At 51.2% G+C, this 16,668-nt stretch overlaps 1 protein-coding gene and 1 long non-coding RNA gene across 3 annotated transcripts in view; one reads left to right on the forward strand and one right to left on the reverse strand.

Moving 5' to 3' along the window:
- Window positions 1–32: 32 nt before the first annotated feature.
- Window positions 33–555, reverse strand: LOC143828607 (uncharacterized). Of its 2 annotated transcripts, none has more exons than XR_013227759.1 (2): window positions 480–555; window positions 33–406 (listed from the first exon to the last, which is right to left on the reverse strand). It is a non-coding gene; the product is annotated as an uncharacterized LOC143828607 (long non-coding RNA). The 2 variants fall into 2 exon arrangements; XR_013227760.1 differs by having other exon boundaries at window positions 495–526.
- Window positions 556–2,570: 2,015 nt separating this feature from the next.
- The window catches only part of RFTN2 (raftlin family member 2), a 36,503-nt gene continuing 22,405 nt past the window's right edge, over window positions 2,571–16,668 (forward strand). The window contains 5 exon segments of the mRNA XM_077319343.1: window positions 2,571–3,470; window positions 3,933–4,080; window positions 8,814–8,997; window positions 11,830–11,944; window positions 16,233–16,500. Coding sequence (XP_077175458.1) covers window positions 3,942–4,080; window positions 8,814–8,997; window positions 11,830–11,944; window positions 16,233–16,500 — 706 coding nt within the window. The 5' untranslated portion in view covers window positions 2,571–3,470; window positions 3,933–3,941.

Consider the following 16,668-nt stretch of genomic DNA (forward strand, 5'->3'; position numbering starts at 1 on the left):
CCATCTGAACAAGTTAAAGGCAAATCACATCATCAGATATATGCTTTTAAAAATTAACGGCTTTGGGAATGGGACAGTCACATCCAGTGAGTGTAAATTCCCCTGGACAATCATGGGGAGATGAGCCATTTAGTACCATTCTATCAAAAGGTGTGCAATATTTGGCCAGTAAGATCCCAGCACCATTTATATGAGAGTCCTTAGAATGCCTTGTGACGGAAAGACAATTGGGTAGGTAGGGGCTCATCCGGGCCCGAGTTTGGTGCCCTTGAAAGGACAGAGTCCTCTTGGCCCAGCCTTGCACTGAAGTCTCCTGCAAGCAGTCTTTCAATCAAGGGGAACTTCACTTCAAGCTCTTCAACAAATATTGTGAAGCGGTTCCAGCGGTAGGACAATTGTTGCTGGTCTAAACAAGGAGGGAAGGAAACATTATTAAAACTCAGTTGGAAATTCTGAGCAAAAGTAATGCTGTTACATACAGATGGAGCAATGACTTCTATGCTGGCCTGTAGTGAGCATCAGAGAGTTCATCCTGCGCTGTAGCACCTCTTGGGCTTGGACCACGGCCTCTGACTTAGCTGGTAAGAGGCCCGTACTAATAGAGTCACCCTTCCTAAAGAGCCCTCACCACGCAAACCTGCTGCTTCATAACAGCTTCTGCTTAAAAATCATTCCTCACAGCTCCGTGATGGAGGAAGAGGAGCGACCTGCAACTGCACGAGGTCAGCCTCACTGTTCCAAGTGGAAGCCGTATTGGTCGGAAGTAGTGCAACAATATTTGAGTCCACCTTTAAGACCAAAAAAGGCTGAGGAAGTGTGCATGCACAGGAAAACTCATGCCCTGAATACCAATTTTGTTAGCCTGTTTGTAGCTCTAAAGGCATCACACCCTTTTGGAGAAGCAAGCTACTTGTCAAAAGACATTTCAGAGCCCTTTCGGGTGACCAAGTGAAACATGCTGACCTAATTGCAATTCTAATCAAGCACAAAGGGTTTCACTAAGTACTGTCGCTGCTGCTTTGTAATAAATCCCCCCTAAGTGCAAAGGGGGTCTTTCCAGCCTGTGTTTTTAGTAATACAGTCTTATCACCTTTAATGCCTAGCTTTAAAACTCTGAGACGGCACAAGTGTACTGAGCATTTTGAGAAGAGGAAAGAAAAATAACCCCAAGGAAAACTGTCCCAAATGACCTGACTAGTTGGACAGAATTGCTTGCCGATTTAAAAACCTCATCAGAACTGTCATTAATGACAACATTTTTGAGGGAAAACTGATGGGCTCCTTTAAAGAATTATCTGCCATGGATCAGCAACTGATAAAGGACAAACTGGAGTTCCTGAGAACCAGCTTACTGAAAAGCACAGCAGCCAGCATGACACCTTTATCTACTCTGTCAACCTGCCCTTTAAATACAGATGTGCCCAAACCTGACTCCACTATTATTGTCTCTCATAGCAAAGTTACCAACTGAACCAGCGAACGAGGGAAATAAACACTTAGGACCACCAACAACACTGATATGACTCTGGGGGAGGAAAGCTGCCATCAATGGGACAACACTGAGTTGGCACACAGAATTATCCAGGATAGGGTAAGGGCTAGGGTTGTGCACGGCAACATCCGAATTGTCCTGAAACGGCCGATTCGGATGCCACCGCACACAACCTTAGAAGGGCAGTGTTTTCTTTGACCCTAACAAATCTCTTGAGCCAGTTTGGTGTAGTGGTTAGGAGTGCGGACTTCTAATCTGGCAAGCCGGGTTCAATTCTGCGCTCCCCCACATGCAACCAGCTGGGTGACTTTGGGCTCACCACAGCACTGATAAAAACTGGCACTGATAAAAACTGTTCTGACCAAGCAGTGATATCAGGGCTCTCTCAGCCTCACCCACCCCATAGGGTGTCTGTTGTGGGGAGAGGAAAGAGAAGGTGAATGTAAGCTGCTTTGAGCCTCCTTCGGGTAGGGAAAAGCGGCATATAAGAACCAACTCTTCTTCTTCTTCAGTAATATCAGGGCTCTCTCAGCCTCACCCACCTCACAGGGTGTCTGTTGTGGGGAGAGGAAAGGGAAGGCGACTGTAAGCTGCTTTGAGCCTCCTTCGGGTAGGGAAAAGCGGCATATAAGAACCAACTCTTCTTCTTCTCTTGAGCGGCTAATTGAAATCAATTGGCTCTCAAAGGTTTTTAGCTCAAGGAAAGTTACAAATCTTTCACTTGGTAAACTGTATTCAGGTGGGGCTCTTGCAACTGGCAATACATGTGAGCAGCTTTAACAACTGCCCAAGTGGCATTTTGCTCCCCAGGGCCTAATCCTAAACTATATTAGAATATTATGTTGAAAATGATAGGCTTCAGCCTACTTAGCCTGTTAGTAAACCCAGCCCTGGCAAGAGTCCCCCACCTTTCAGAGCCAGTGTGGGCCTCTGGGACTTTAAGAGAGGAAGGTGAGCCCCATCCTAAAATGGCTGCCACATGACTGGAGCCAAGCTCCAAATGGCTGCTATTGCAGCCATGGAAAATGCTCTCATTGGAATGCGGGCCACAAATAGCCATGGGCCCAGCCACCGACAGTGGCCACAGCAACAGCGCACTTTGGGGAAGCCTGTGCTCAGGTGTCACTTTGACCAACAGCCAAAGTCCCATGCAGATAATTTTGCACACACCCCTGGAGATCTGGGTTGGCGATTCTTGAGCAGCTCTTTCTGTGCTGTCTGGCAAACTGCTTTGGGGACTTGATTCAAAAGAAGTTATTCGCTGCCCAGTGAAAAGAGCCAAACCTCTGGCATGGTATGCTGAAGCCTTGGATGCAATCCATAAATATATTTGGTCGTCCTTGAAAGCTGAATAAAGACTCTGCTTTTGGTCCCACCTCCTGATGCAGCATCTTGCTGTGGAGTTGAAAGTTTTGATCTGCGCTGTTGGTAACACTGTGGCTTAATTTTGATTGCATGTACTGAAGAAATAAGGGGAAAGTCAATAGCTGAGAAATCCACCACCAAGCAGAAGTTTTGAAGTGTTTTATTTAGAGAACAGAAGGAGAAGGAGAGAGGGAGATAATTTGAATCAGATTTCTCGCTCTGATTCGTTGTGAAGCGTGCTTCGGTATTTTCAAACGCAGGGAGAAGAAGCATTTGTTTGCGTCGATTAAGGTGGCTTGGCTAGATCCAGTTTTCTCGCCAAAACAAAACCCGTCGTCCTCCAGAACCGTGCAACTTTTCCAGCCGTCTCCTGCCAAGGAGGTCAGAGCCAAAAGCCTCACATTTAAAATAGACTCCAAACTCCTTTTTCATTTACTCCGCTCCCCTTTGAGATGCCAGAAACAATTTCCTCTCGAGGCCGACTTCCTTTCTGGAAATGATTTTTGTCTCCAACCCTGCGGGGGCTCTCTGTTTCCCCTCCGTTGACTAACTTGTCCCGTCCCACCCCCAGCCCCTTCTTTGCAACTGTGCCGTCGCTGCCAGTCTCCTGACTGTAAGTAATTGCTCCGAAGTTTCTCCCGCAACTTTTCATTTCAGTTCTTTTCTTGCATCAGGATCCCCCGAGCCAAGAGGAACAGACAAAGCCTTCATTGGTGCCCTCTGCGACAGACAGACAGAACGCTGCTCAGGGGGCCGCCTGCGAATTGACGTGGCGTGGAAAACCTCCGCTAAGTTTGTAGCTCTCGCTAAAGAAACACACCGAGCCTGGAGTCGGGAGCCTGAAATCACCGGCCACTTTCCGGATGGGACAGAAAATGGACAGCGAGCCCCTGCATTTTCTAACTGGGGTGCTAAATGTCCCTTTTCTCCCTTTATGGCTGAAAGCGAGCAAACTCTAAAACAGAACTTTTGGGAGCCTTCTTCTCCAGCCAGAGAAAGCAGATCCTGCAGGAGCCCTCCGTGCAGGACCCCTCGCCCCTTTCGCTGCCCCTTCACCTCTTCTTTTCTTTGGCAGACAGTTGCCATGGGGTGTGGACTCAGGAAACTGGAAGATCCGGATGACAGCAGCCCCGGAAAGATATTCTCCACGCTGAAGAGGCCTCAAGTAGAGACAAAGGCAGACTGTGCTTACGAGTACATATTGCTAGATTTTACCCTGGAAGGTAGGTCTCCCCCAGGGGAGGGGAGGGGCTTGCTTGCCTTAAGGGCACCCACCGCTGGTGATTAAAGGGGGCGGGGACGGGCGGGGGCATGCATGACAATCCCAAATCTCCGAGAAAGGCCTTAGCCGCGCCTCTGCCTGGATGCAGGAGCGGTGTGGGCGCCCCCCGCGTGTGTGAACGGAAGCCTGCCCTTGCGGGGCCTCGGCCCTTGCGCGCATCCCAGCCGCCTTGCAAAGCGCCCGCAAGGCCTCGCCGGAGAAGCCCCCAAGAGGCCCTTCCGAAGGGAAATCTGGACGTCCCTGCGGGGTCCTCGGGCTGCACTGGGCGAGCGGCGGCTTCCTCGGGCGGAGTCTCCGGATCCCCAGCCGGGCCCCGGGAGCCAGAAGCACAGGCCGGCCGCCCCCCTCGCTCCCTCCCTCCCTCGCTCCGCCCGCCCGCCTTAGGCGCCTCGGGGACCGGCGACGCGCTAAAAATGGATCCCGACGTGCGTTGCTCCCTGGTAGCAGCGCATAGGGCCGCCTGGTCCTCAGGCTTCGCGGGCACCTTCGTCGCCGCCCGGGCCAAGCGACCTTGGATGCAATGCTCAGCCGCCGCCTTCCTCTCGCGGGCCTGGGCAGGAAGGGCAGCAGCAGCAGCAGCAGCAGCAATGGCCCGTTGGATCTCGGCCTGGAAGTGGCCCCTCGTGCCGCAGAGTTTGGTCCCCCCGCATTTTGCTTGGCGGCAGGGCAGGCCAGGGGACCCGTTTTCGAACGCTGCCCCTCCAAGCACCTGCGAGGATTGGGACGGAGGAGGTTCCTCCTGCGGGGAAAATGCGTGTCTGTTGTGTGCAAGCGAAGCACACGCTTAGCGACTCCAGGGAAAGAGACAGGAAGGGTCTCAAGGTCACCGCGGGGTCTATGCCCTGGTATAAAACAGACTGGCCACCGGCCGCCTCGGGCTTCGGTGATGGCCGAGGCGGTTCTCGACCTGGGGGTCAGGACCCTTTCCCCGCCAGCCGCTCCAGCAGCGCAATCTCTGGCCAGGCGCTCCAGGTGGCCGTGCAGCTTGGCGGGACAAGGCAGAGCTGAACTGAGAAACCCCGGGAAAAAACCAATTTATATGCAATCATGAACCATGGATCTTCACGCCATGGGTCAGTTTCGGTTTCATTTCTGTGAAGGAACACCTGCATCATTTTATGGTTGGGGGTCCCCACAACAGGAGGAGCTGTATTAAAGGGTCGCAGCATAAGGAAGGTGGAGAACCACTGCCCTAGCCCATGGTCGTGCCTAGGAGAGGCAAAACAACGGGTACAGAATCAGTATTTGTATATCCATGCCATAGAGACTTGGCTATCTTGGTGCAGAGTGGGTTTTCTTAGAATTGCTTAGTTTTAGCAGCAGCAGCAGCAAGAATAACTACAGCAATAAGGCAATAACAATGTTAAAAAACAAGAACAGTAAACGGTTCTGTCCTAGTCTTTAGTCCCCAGGGACTCAGGATGATCCTGACGGTCTTCCAGAAGTGAGTCAGGGCAAAGCAAGCCCTTTGAACAGAGCTTAGAGAGACACCCCAGGGGCCAATGAGAGCCCATCTCAGTTGTTCAGCAGCCCCCTCTGGGACCCTCGGAAGGCTCCCAGGACTTAGAATCACAGAGTTGGAAGGGACCTCCAGGGTCATCTAGTCCAACCCCCTGCAAAATGCTGGAACTCACAACTTCTCAAAGGCAGTCTCCACGCCGTGTCATAGTACGCTAACGTACTGGGCCTGGATCACAATAAGCTCTCTTTCAGTTTTCCGAACTTTGTTGCTGTGCCCATTTTTGCTGTGACCTACCTGTGGGGCTGTATCAGGGCCAAGCAGCCTCCTTCATGCTGGAGCCCAGCAGCTGCAGGTGCCCCGTTTGGTTCCAGACACTAAAGGAGCAGAGGCTCCCAGCTCTGGGTTGGGAAGCACCTGGAAGGTTGGGGTGGTGGAGCCTGGGGAGGGCAGGTTTACTTACAGATTTATTTTATACCAGGGGCCAAGCCCATTGCATTCAGGAATACAATGGGTGCTAGATGGGTGGTGGTGGGAGAACTCTGTGGATGGGCTTTCCCTACCCCCAGGACTTGGAAAGGCTGCAGCCTGGAGGCCCCTGGGAAGGGAACTCACCAGCAGGGGGCATCTCTCATGCAGCAGGAATCTGCAGCCTCCGAGCCTCAGAGGGAAGTGGAAGGAGGAGGGGATGGTCAGGGCTGGGGGACAGAAGGCGATTGGCTGGCCGCTAGACAGACAGGCAAGCCAGTTGGAGGAGGAGGCACTCGGGCGGGATAGCCACGCTTGAATGGTTGTTAAGTGCTGAGTGGCACTTAAGCCATGAGACCAGCTCCTCCTCCTAGGCCTTACCAGAAATATTAAGTGGAACAGATACCGCCCCTCACTGTGATGTCTCAGCCTGGTGTGCACAGAACCAATAAAACAGAATGAAATGTACCTTAAACCAGTGGTCCCAAACCACCAGGCGGCGGCCAAAAACCCAAAAAGGTTGCGGACCACTGCCTTAAACTAGTGATCCCCAACCTGTGGGCTGCAGACCACATGTGGTCCTTCGACTAATTGGAGGTGGGCCCGAAGGACGCCTTTCCCCAGCCCTTTACAACACACTTCGGGTGTCATTGTCTCCCATCACTCCCAGATGGGACTATCTCGTTGCAGAGAAACAAGCTCAGGGTTCCCATTGATTTGTCATTGTCATGAGTTAAAATTTCCATGGAAATAAAATGTTCCTTATGTTCATTGTTGTGGCGTGTCTGTATCTTATTTTGAAGGGATGTTTAAACATTACCATAGCGATCAGAGAGCGTTAGGGCAGTGGTTAAGAGTAAAGGAGTAAACTACCCCGCCCCCACCGGGCCTCAGTAAAAGGCGTTGAGTGGTCCCCGGTGAGTGGTCTCCGGCGTTGAGTGGTCCCTGGTGATAAAAAGGTTGGGGACCACTGCCTTAAACCACATAAAAAACTGAGAACAGAACCATCATTTCAGTTCATAGGCAGCAGTGAAATGACTTGGCTTAGAAACAGTTGAAAACGGAGGAGGCCGGGTGCTTAGGCAAGGAGGCTGCCTGGCAGGTATGACTCTAGGCTGCAGGAGACCCTTTAACACTGGTCTTCGCATTACACCTCATGGGGTGTAATGCCATAGAGTCAACCTTCCAGAGCAGACGTTTTCTCCAGGGGAACGGATCTTTGTACCATGGAGACCACTTGTAATTCTGGGAGATCTCCAGCTGTCACCAGGAGACTGGCAACCCTGCTTGCCCTGTACCAAGCCACAACTTTAAAAGAGAGAGAATAGAGAAGAAGAGCTGTTTTTTTGTACTGCCTCATTTTGGTATTACCCGCAGGAGTCTCCAAGTGGCTTCCAGACACCGTCCCTTCCTCTCCCCCACCACGGGCACCCTGTGAGGGAGCTGGGCTGAGAGAACTGGGATCGGCCCAAGCTCACCCTGTCGGCTGCATGTGGAGAGGAGGAGTGGGGAAGCAAAACTTATTTATGTGTTTGTTTATTAGATTTTTATACCGCCCTCCCATAAGGCTCAGGGCCGTGTACATAAAATGTCACGGGGTATTCCACAGAACATCAGAAGCATATAGCACAGTCATAATGTAACACAGGGGTAGTCAAACTGCGGCCCTCCAGATGTCCATGGACTACAATTCCCAGGAGCCCCTGCCAGCAAATGCTGGCAGGGGCTCCTGGGAATTGTAGTCCATGGACATCTGGAGGGCCGCAGTTTGACTACCCCTGATGTAACATATCAATAAAAGTTCCAACTTTGGTGCGGTGCGGTCGGCTCGGTGATCACCGAAGCCCGAGGCGGCTAGTGCCGTGGCACGGAGAGGAGGGGCGGCAGCCGCCCCTCCTCTCTGTGCCACGGCACTGGCCGCCTCGGGCTTCGGCGATCACCAAGGCGACCAAACCTTAGTTCCAACAGTGATTCTAAGATTAACAGAATTCCAATAGGTTTGATTAACTCTACTGTAACAGGAACCCCCCAGGCAGGTCGGGCCGGTTTGGGTCATGGAGAAGGTGTCTCAAGGGGGGACCAGCGGATGTGGTTGGGTCGGTCGGTCTCAAGCAAATGCCTGGTGGAGGAGCTCCCTTTTGCAGGCACTGAGGAATTGTGGGAGTTCAGACAGGGCCCTGATCTCTTCAGGGAGCTCGTTCCACCAGGTGGGGGCCAGGACAGAGAAGGCTCTGGCCCTGGTTGAGGTCCAATGTGCTTCTGTCACTTGGCCTCCTGTGAGAAGCTGGAGAGGTGCTGCCATACACTGAAGTGACTGGAAGCCATCCATGTTCGGGGGACACCTTCAGCCAGCGTGGACAGAGCATTTTTCAGTCTAGATTATTTTTAGATATAAAAGGAGGATCTAAGTAACTGAGCCTCTTGTGGCGCAGAGTGGTAAGGCAGCGATATGCTGTCTGAAGCTGCCTGCCCATAAGGTTGGGAGTTCAATCCCAGCAGCCGGCTCAAGGTTGACTCAGCCTTCCATCCTTCCGAGGTCGGTAAAATGAGTACCCAGCTCGCTGGGGGGTAAACGGTAATGACTGGGGAAGGCACTGGCAAACCACCCCGTATTGAGTCTGCCATGAAAACGCTAGAGGGCGTCACCCCAAGGGTCAGACATGACTCGGTGCTTGCACAGGGGATACCTTTACCTTTACCTTTAAGTAACTGATGTCAAATTTTTCTCTACTTTCAATCCCTTTTAGGTTCCTCAAATCCAGATGTTATCAAGATCAGCTCTGTGCTGGATATTGCAAAAAAGGTAGAGGATTATTATACGAAAGGTTATGTGGTAGGAGCCATCCACCCCATTTTACTAGCCGTTGGACGAAGAAAGCCCTTCCCAGCCAGTCATCTGTACAGAGTTGTCCTCTTGCGTCTCAAATTAAGGTATGTGGCACAAATAATACCTTACATTCCAACAGTGTTGGTTACATAATTCTTACTTCATTTGACATTAATTTGAGTCCGTGGAGTTTAATTCTGAAGGGTGGCTTTACTTTGTCTGCAGCAGAAGAGCTGGATTCTAGTCCAGGAACACCTGAGAAGCCAGAAAGGTTTCTGGGTAGAAGCTTTTAAGCAGGGGTGGGCAAACTGTGGCCTTCCAGACGTCCATGGACTACAATTCCCATGAGCCCCTGCCACAGTTTGCCCACCCCTGCTTTTAAGAGTCAAAGCTTCGTCTTTGTACAAAGGCATAAAATAAAAAGCAGTTCGACAGAAGAGCCTAGAGGCAAACAAATTGAAGTGCAATAAATGGTCATTTTATTCTCATTTTGCACATTGTGGGCATCTATTTCCATTACCTCACCATTTCTCAGCCTGGGTGGCATGAACCTCGGGGATCAACAGGGCCACGCTAAAGTCTTATGAAAAGACAGAGGGGACCTCCTTCTCAGGCTATCCAGCTAACAGAAAATTTAGTCTTCTGGACTTTTCCGGCTTCTCATTCTAGTTTTACAGTGAATGAGCAATTGTAAGCTGCTTTGGGACTCCTTTAGGTAGTACAAAAAACCAGCAGTAGTTCTTCTCTAGTTGTGAAGTTCCTATTTCTTTGGGCCTTTCCCCCGCCGTTTCTGCACATGTTTTGCTTCCTCCAGTGGTCAATTCAACATCAAAGGGGTTTTTCTTCAATTTATTTCCCTGTGAGTTTTAAACGCAGGGAAATAAACTGGGGGGAAGGCCTGTTTGATGTTGAATCAACCACTAAGGAGCAAAACATGCAGGACAGGAACAGCCCCTTCCGCCAAACATGAACTTAACAACCAATAAGATGAAAATGCAGAAACACCTTTCTGCTCTCTTCAGGAATAGGAGTAGGGAGTTTTCACCCCAGGGGAAGGGGATGGAATAGGCTGTCCCTTCATAGAATGATAGAACCATAGAATTGGAAGTGACCTCCAAGATCATCTAGTCCAACCCCCTGCACGATGCAGGAACTCACAACTACTTGCCCACCCACAGAGTCCCCAATTGAATGCCCCAGTGTTCCCCACCACCCAAAATCTCCAGAATCCAGCCTGCCTAACTTCATAAAATCAACATTTCTATCAGATGACTATCTAGCCTCTGCTTAAAAACTTCCAAAGAAGGAGAACTCACCACCTCCCGAGGAAGCCTCTTTCATTGAGAAACCACTCTGTCAGGAACGTCTTCCATATGTTTAGCTGAAAATTCTTTTGAATTAATTTCATCCCATTGGTTCTGGTCCAACCCTCTGGGGCAACACAAAACAACTCTGCTCCATCTTCTCTATGACAGCCCTTCAAGTATTTCAAGATGGTTATCATATCACCTCTGTGAATTCCTGCATTGTGCAGGGGGTTGGACTAGATGACCCTGATGATCCCTTCCAGCTCTATAATTCTATGATTCTCTTAGTCATCTTCTCTCCAAGACAGGTCTAGTCCATCCTATAGTGATGCATTTGATTTTTCCTACCTAAATGCAGAACTTTATATTTTTCATTATTAAAATTCATTTTATTCATTTTAGCCCAGTTTTCCAGCCTGTCATGATCATCCTGTACCCTGATTCTGTCTTCTGGTGTGTTTGCTACCCCTCTCAGTTTATTATCATCTGCAAATTTAATAAGCACCCCTTCTATTTCCTTCATTGAAATCATTTATAAATATGTTGAACAACACAGAGCCCAGGACAGATCCCTGAGGCACTCCACTCCTCACTCCTCTCCAAGAAGATGAACCATTTACAAGCACCCTTAGGGATGAAATCTGGGGGGGAAACATTGCATTGCTTTTAAGCTGTTATGCCAAACCACCAGTCAGGAGTCTCCAACATGGTGCCCATGGATGCAATGGAAGTGGGCAGGGCTGAGCAGGGCTTTTGTCCAGTAAGGGGTTGAATAGCTACTGGAGATTTGATTGGCTGTGCAGATGTGTCGCTTTGACAGTAGCTGCCACCACCCTCAGCCCCAAAATCTTCACTGAGTGATGAAAAAAGCTCTGGCACTCATTTTGTGGCTGACTCCACCTCCTGCAGCAGCCGTTTGGGGGCCGCTCTGTGCCAGATTAGAATTCCAAAGTTGTCGGCAGACTCTAAGTCTTTCTCTCATGCTCTGGTTTGTTTGTTGTGATAAGAAGAAAGATATGGAGAGAGAGAGACTTAACCTTTAGAGCTTTGGTATTTTTCCAGCTCAAACCCCCCTGACCAAACTGCTTCTTTCGCACACTCTGGGGAATAACATAGATTTCCTCCATTCCCCCCTTTGTTATTCCTCCAGCAGGTGAAAAACTAGTGGGGGGGGGCTATAATTTTGGGGGAACTATTGAGATGACCATCCAAAGAATGTCTGTTCCAGGTAAGATTCAAATGAGTAGCTGGGTGTTGGTCTGAAGTAGCACAATAAAATCAGAGTCCAGTAGCAGCTTTAAGACCAACAAAGATTGATTCAAGGCGTGAGCTTTCGAGTGCTTGCACTCGAAAGCTCACGCCTTGAATCAATCTTTGTTGGTCTTAAAGCTGCTACTGGACTCTGATTTAGTTGTTCCAGGTAAGTCACCTGCTTCCCTAATAGGTAGTTCTGCAAGATGAAATGTGGCTCATTGAAGAAATCTGCAATCCGGACTATCTGGAATGTGATGCCGATAATGCTATCCAGAGAACGGGATTTGCAGTGACCGGAAAGGGACAAGTGGGATGTGGCTGTGCTTTGGGCAGGGCGGAACAAACTTCAGCGGGCGCTTCCTTTCTGTGTTGTAGCCCGAAGCCGTCGGCGGCACCGAGAGTCCGCAGGCAGCCCAAGCTGGTGATTGAGGAGTGCCCTTGGACGGAGGAAACACTCACTCAGGAGGCAGCAAAGGGGCTCTTGGAGAAGGTAGGCCGTTTCTGCAGTTCCTTCCGTCACCAAAATGTGATGTGCAACAGGTGCAGGGAGGCCAGCTCTGGGTTGGGAGATACCAGGTGTTTTTTGGGGTGCAGCCTGGGAAGGGTGGGGTTGCGGGAGGGATCTCAGCAGGGTAAAACGCCACACTCACCTTCCAAAGCAGCCTCCGTTTTATCCAGGGGGCCTGATTGCTGAAGTCCAGGCATCAGTTGTAAAAGCAGGAGGTCTCCAGGCCCTGCCTGGAGGTTGGCATCCTGGATGGCGGACACCATCTAAACCCATTTCCCATTTGTGTGGGCTTGATTCAGAAGGGGTTTCATAGAATCACAGAATCATAGAGTTGGAAGGGGCCATATAGGCCTTCTAGTCCAACCCCCTGCTCAACGCAGGATTAGCCCAAAAGCATCCTAGAGCATCCAAGAAAAGTGTGTATCCAACCTTTGCTTGAAGACTGCCAGTGAGGGGGAGCTCACCACCTCCTTAGGCAGCCTATTCCACTGCTGAACTACTCTGACTGTGAAAAATGTTTTCCTGATATCTAGCCTATATCGTTGTACTTGAAGTTTAAACCAGCGGTCCGCAAGCTTCTGCTTGCCACGGACCGCTGTGGAGTAGTGGGCGGAGAGGGTGGCCAGGGGGCCCGCGCACGCGCGGCAGCCCCAGCGCAAACGCGCATGCGCGGACTGCCGCGCAAACGCGTGTGTAAGGCAGTTCACGCACGCGCATTTTCGCCGCTGCCATGCCGGCGGCCGTGGCTTCCCCTCCCGGCCCCTGCGGGCCGCGAGCAAATCGGCCGCTAAAGCGGCCGATTAGCTTGCGGCTCAGCAAGCTTCCCTTCCCTCCCCTCCTGAAGTGAGAAGCTTGCCAGGCCGCGAGCTATTCGGCCACTTTTGCGGCCGATTTGCTCGCGGCCTGGCGAGCTTCTCGCTTCGGGGGGGGAGGGAAGAAGGAGCTACGGCCCGGTGCTGGGCTGCAGCCCACGGGTTGGGGACCACTGGTTTAAACCCATTACTGCGCGTTCTTTACTCTGCGGCCAACAGAAACAGCATCCTGCCCTCCTCCAAATGACAACCTTTCAAATACTTAAAGAGGGCTATCATGTCCCCTCTCAACCTCCTTTTCTCCAGGCTGAACATTCCCAAGTCCCTCAACCTATCTTCATAGGGCTTGGTCCCTTGGCCCCAGATCATCTTTGTCGCTCTCCTCTGTACCCTTTCAATTTTATCTACGTCCTTCTTGAAGTGAGGCCTCCAGAACTGCACACAGTACTCCAGGTGTGGTCTGACCAGTGCCGTATACAATGGGACTATGACATCTTGTGATTTTGATGTGATGCCCCTGTTGATATAGCCCAAAATGGCATTTGCCTTTTTTACCGCTGCATCACACTGCCTGCTCATGTTTAGCTTACAATCCACAAGTACCCCAAGGTCTCGTTCATACACAGTGTTACCTAGAAGCATATCCCCCATCCAGTAGGCATGCTTTTCATTTTTCTGACCCAGATGTAGAACTTTAAAGGTAAAGGTAAAGGTATCCCCTGTGCAAGCACCGAGTCATGTCTGACCCTTGGGCTGACGCCCTCCAACGTTTTCATGGCAGACTCAATACGGGGTGGTTTGCCAGTGCCTTCCCCAGTCATGACCGTTTACCCCCCAGCAAGCTGGGTACTCAGGGCCTTTTTGCATGGGGATCTTTGTTGCAAATTGGTCACTGAATGAAAAATCGCCATTTAAAATAGTGGAATTCGTCGTTATGCATACCTGCCTTTGTAGTGGAATCAGTTGCGTTTTGTAGCGTTTCCCACAGGCTTCCGGTCTCGGCAGAAATCGCTAGAAACGAAGCGCCATTGCCAAGCTCGTCTCACCCCTGGCCGTCAAGCAGCCAATGGGCAGCCGTTAGCATGCTCCCAAACAGCCCCTTTCCCTTTAAGGAAAGTTTAAAAAAAAAAAAAAAAAACAGACCCATTGTAACGAATCTGGGTAGATTCGTTGCAACGGAGAGACCCATCCAGCTGCCTGGGGTGTTTGAGCTGTCGTTTGATCGTTTGATCGTTAACACGCTGCCTCCGAGTGAAAAAAAAAAATCCCCCCCCCCCTCTCACGGGCCCGATTTTCGGCTGAATGGAATGTGTGAAATGTGTGTGCTTAGTGACTGAAGGGGAGGGACTGAAGCCGGGGAAGCCTCTGTTTGAGCTGTCATTTGATCGTGGCCACGCTGCCTCCGAGTGGAAAAAAAAAATCCCCCCTCCCCCCCCTCACGGGCGCGATTTTCAGCCGAAAACAGAGGTCAGACTCACTGGTCCCACTGATGTCTGGACTGGTCCCAATCCTAGTCCCACACTCGGCACAGTACAGCAAACGTGTTGTACAGTGATTAAAAAATTGTGTGCACTGTACCCCCACCCCATGCTTTTTCAAATGCCAAAACAGCTGGAGGAGGAGGTCTGTAGTCATGTTGATATTTGGAAAGCCTCAGCTGGCCATGCCCCTGCCCCAAGCAGCTTCAGGCCCTTGTGGCATTTTTAAACCACTCTAAAATATCAGGAGCCCCCCACAGTGGACAGAAGGGTACCTTTGCCTCCCGACTGGCCCCGCTGGATGCATGGCTGAAGGCTGGATTGCGTGTGAGCTGAAGGATTAATTCAAAAGAATTTTTGGCTGAACATCTGGAAGAAGTTCCTGACAGAGTGGTTTCTCAGTTGAACAGGCTTCCTCGGGAGGGTTCTCCTTCTTTTGAAATTTTTAAACAGAGGCTGGAGAGCCATCTGACAAAAATGCTAGTTTTATGAATTCAGACAGATTGTGAGTGGGTGGGGGGGGGCAGGAAGGGGCGTGCCAGTGTTTGTGTCTTGTGGCCCTTCCTTGCATACCCAGGGAGTTGCTGATTGCCACTGTGGAATGGGAGGTGAATTTCCTCCAGGATTCTGTAGATTTTTGGTGGGGGGATCACCTGAGCATGATTCCCCCCTACACTGGGGGTAGGCAGGTAGTTGTGAGTTCCTGCCTTGTGCAGGGGGTTGGACTAGATGACCCTGGAGGTCTCTTCCAACTCTATGATTCTAGGAGAACCATCAGATGTCTGGTTGTGGCTGCTTCCTTTTAAGGTCCTTTCAAAGGGTAACTGGGCTGGTCTGCAGAAGAAGAACTGGATTCGAGTCCCGTAGCAGCCGATTCAGACGCCGCCCCACACAACCCTAGTAGAGACAGCAAATATGTATTTATTCATCTATTCTGAATATTTCTAGGCCGTCCCTAATATTAAAACATGAGCCTCTTGTGGCACAGAGTGGTAAGGCAGCGACATGCTATCTGAAGCTCTGCCCATGAGGCTGGGAGCTCGATCCCAGCAGCTGGCTCTAGGTCAGCCTTCCCTCCTTCCGAGGTCGGTGAAATGAGTACCCAGCTTGCTGGGGGTGTCAGGGTTTGAGGGATCCGCTCCTCTTCTTTGCTCCGCCATGGTGTCGGCAGACGGGAAGGCAGGTCGGAATAGCACTTGAGGCAGATAGTCGACGTCTCAGAATGGAGTCCACCGGGAAACCCGGGCTGAAACTCCCAGGCTCGTGATAGTTTCTTGCACTATCCCGAACCCCACCTCCTCACTGACGCCGACCTCTCCCATTAAGTAGCTTTCCTCCCTTGCATCCCCCGCCCACCGAACCCTTAAAGGAGAAGCTCCGGCGTCTTGCATCCGTCGTTTCAATCTTGGGCGGCTCCTTGCCCGGCCAAGACCGCTCCTCACTCCTCTCCGGTCCTCCAAGTGTAAGCACTGTTCCTCGTTGGGGATTCCCCCCACCGAGGACTCCCCTAGACCCCTGCTCTGCAGGGTTGAATAAAGGTCCAGGTGATATGCCTCTCGTTGGTGGGTCCCCGGGTAGGAACGGCAAAGTCGGAGAAACCCCGACACGGGGGTAAATGGTAATGACTGGGGAAGGCACTGGCAATGTAAATGGTAATGACTGGGGAAGGCACTGGCAAACCACCCTGTACTGAGTCTGCCATGAAAACTCTAGAGGGCGTCACCCCAAGGGTCAGACATGACCCGGTGCTTGCACAGGGGACACCTTTACCTTTAATATTAAAACACAAGCCAATTAACAGATGGATGCAAAAGTTTTGGAAAGCTGCAGCAAGGCAGGAGGGTTGTGCTTGGGGCAAAATACAGGCAGGCTGTCTTCCCACACCACGGGCGTGCTTTCCTCTTTAGCCCCAGGCCATCACACTTGTGCAAAGCGCCCCTCGCCCCACTAAAGCCTCCCCCCTCCCTTCCAACCCTGCAGGTCAACGATGCCGCCAAGAGAGGGATGAGGCTGGTGGGCTTCGTAAGGCAGCCTTGTCTTTCCCCGCCAACCTGCAACGGCACAAATCCCGGCGGAAGCAGCAGGAGGAGCCCCGAACAGAGGCGGGATGATGGGACGCGGAGCGGCTGGTCCTCCCAGAGTACAACAGAGGAAGAAATTCAGCCCAACAGTGGAGTGTGTCCAGATTTGGCCTTTCAAGAAGGAAGAGAAGGCAGCCCTGGCCCAGTGGAATCAGAGAAAGGAGAAGGTACTTGGAAATGCTGGCTACGTATTCCATATGGGTTGGATCGCTGTTTCAAACATGCCCCTGCCCATTTTGAGGAGGCAATTATTTTGCATTCTGAGCGTGTCCAGAACTGGCTGTTGCTTGTAGAGTAATGCATGAAGCTGCCTTGTATCGCCACAGGAAGTGGTG

Source organism: Paroedura picta, chromosome 2 (genome assembly GCF_049243985.1).
Source record: "Paroedura picta isolate Pp20150507F chromosome 2, Ppicta_v3.0, whole genome shotgun sequence".
Lineage (NCBI taxonomy): Eukaryota > Metazoa > Chordata > Lepidosauria > Squamata > Gekkonidae > Paroedura > Paroedura picta.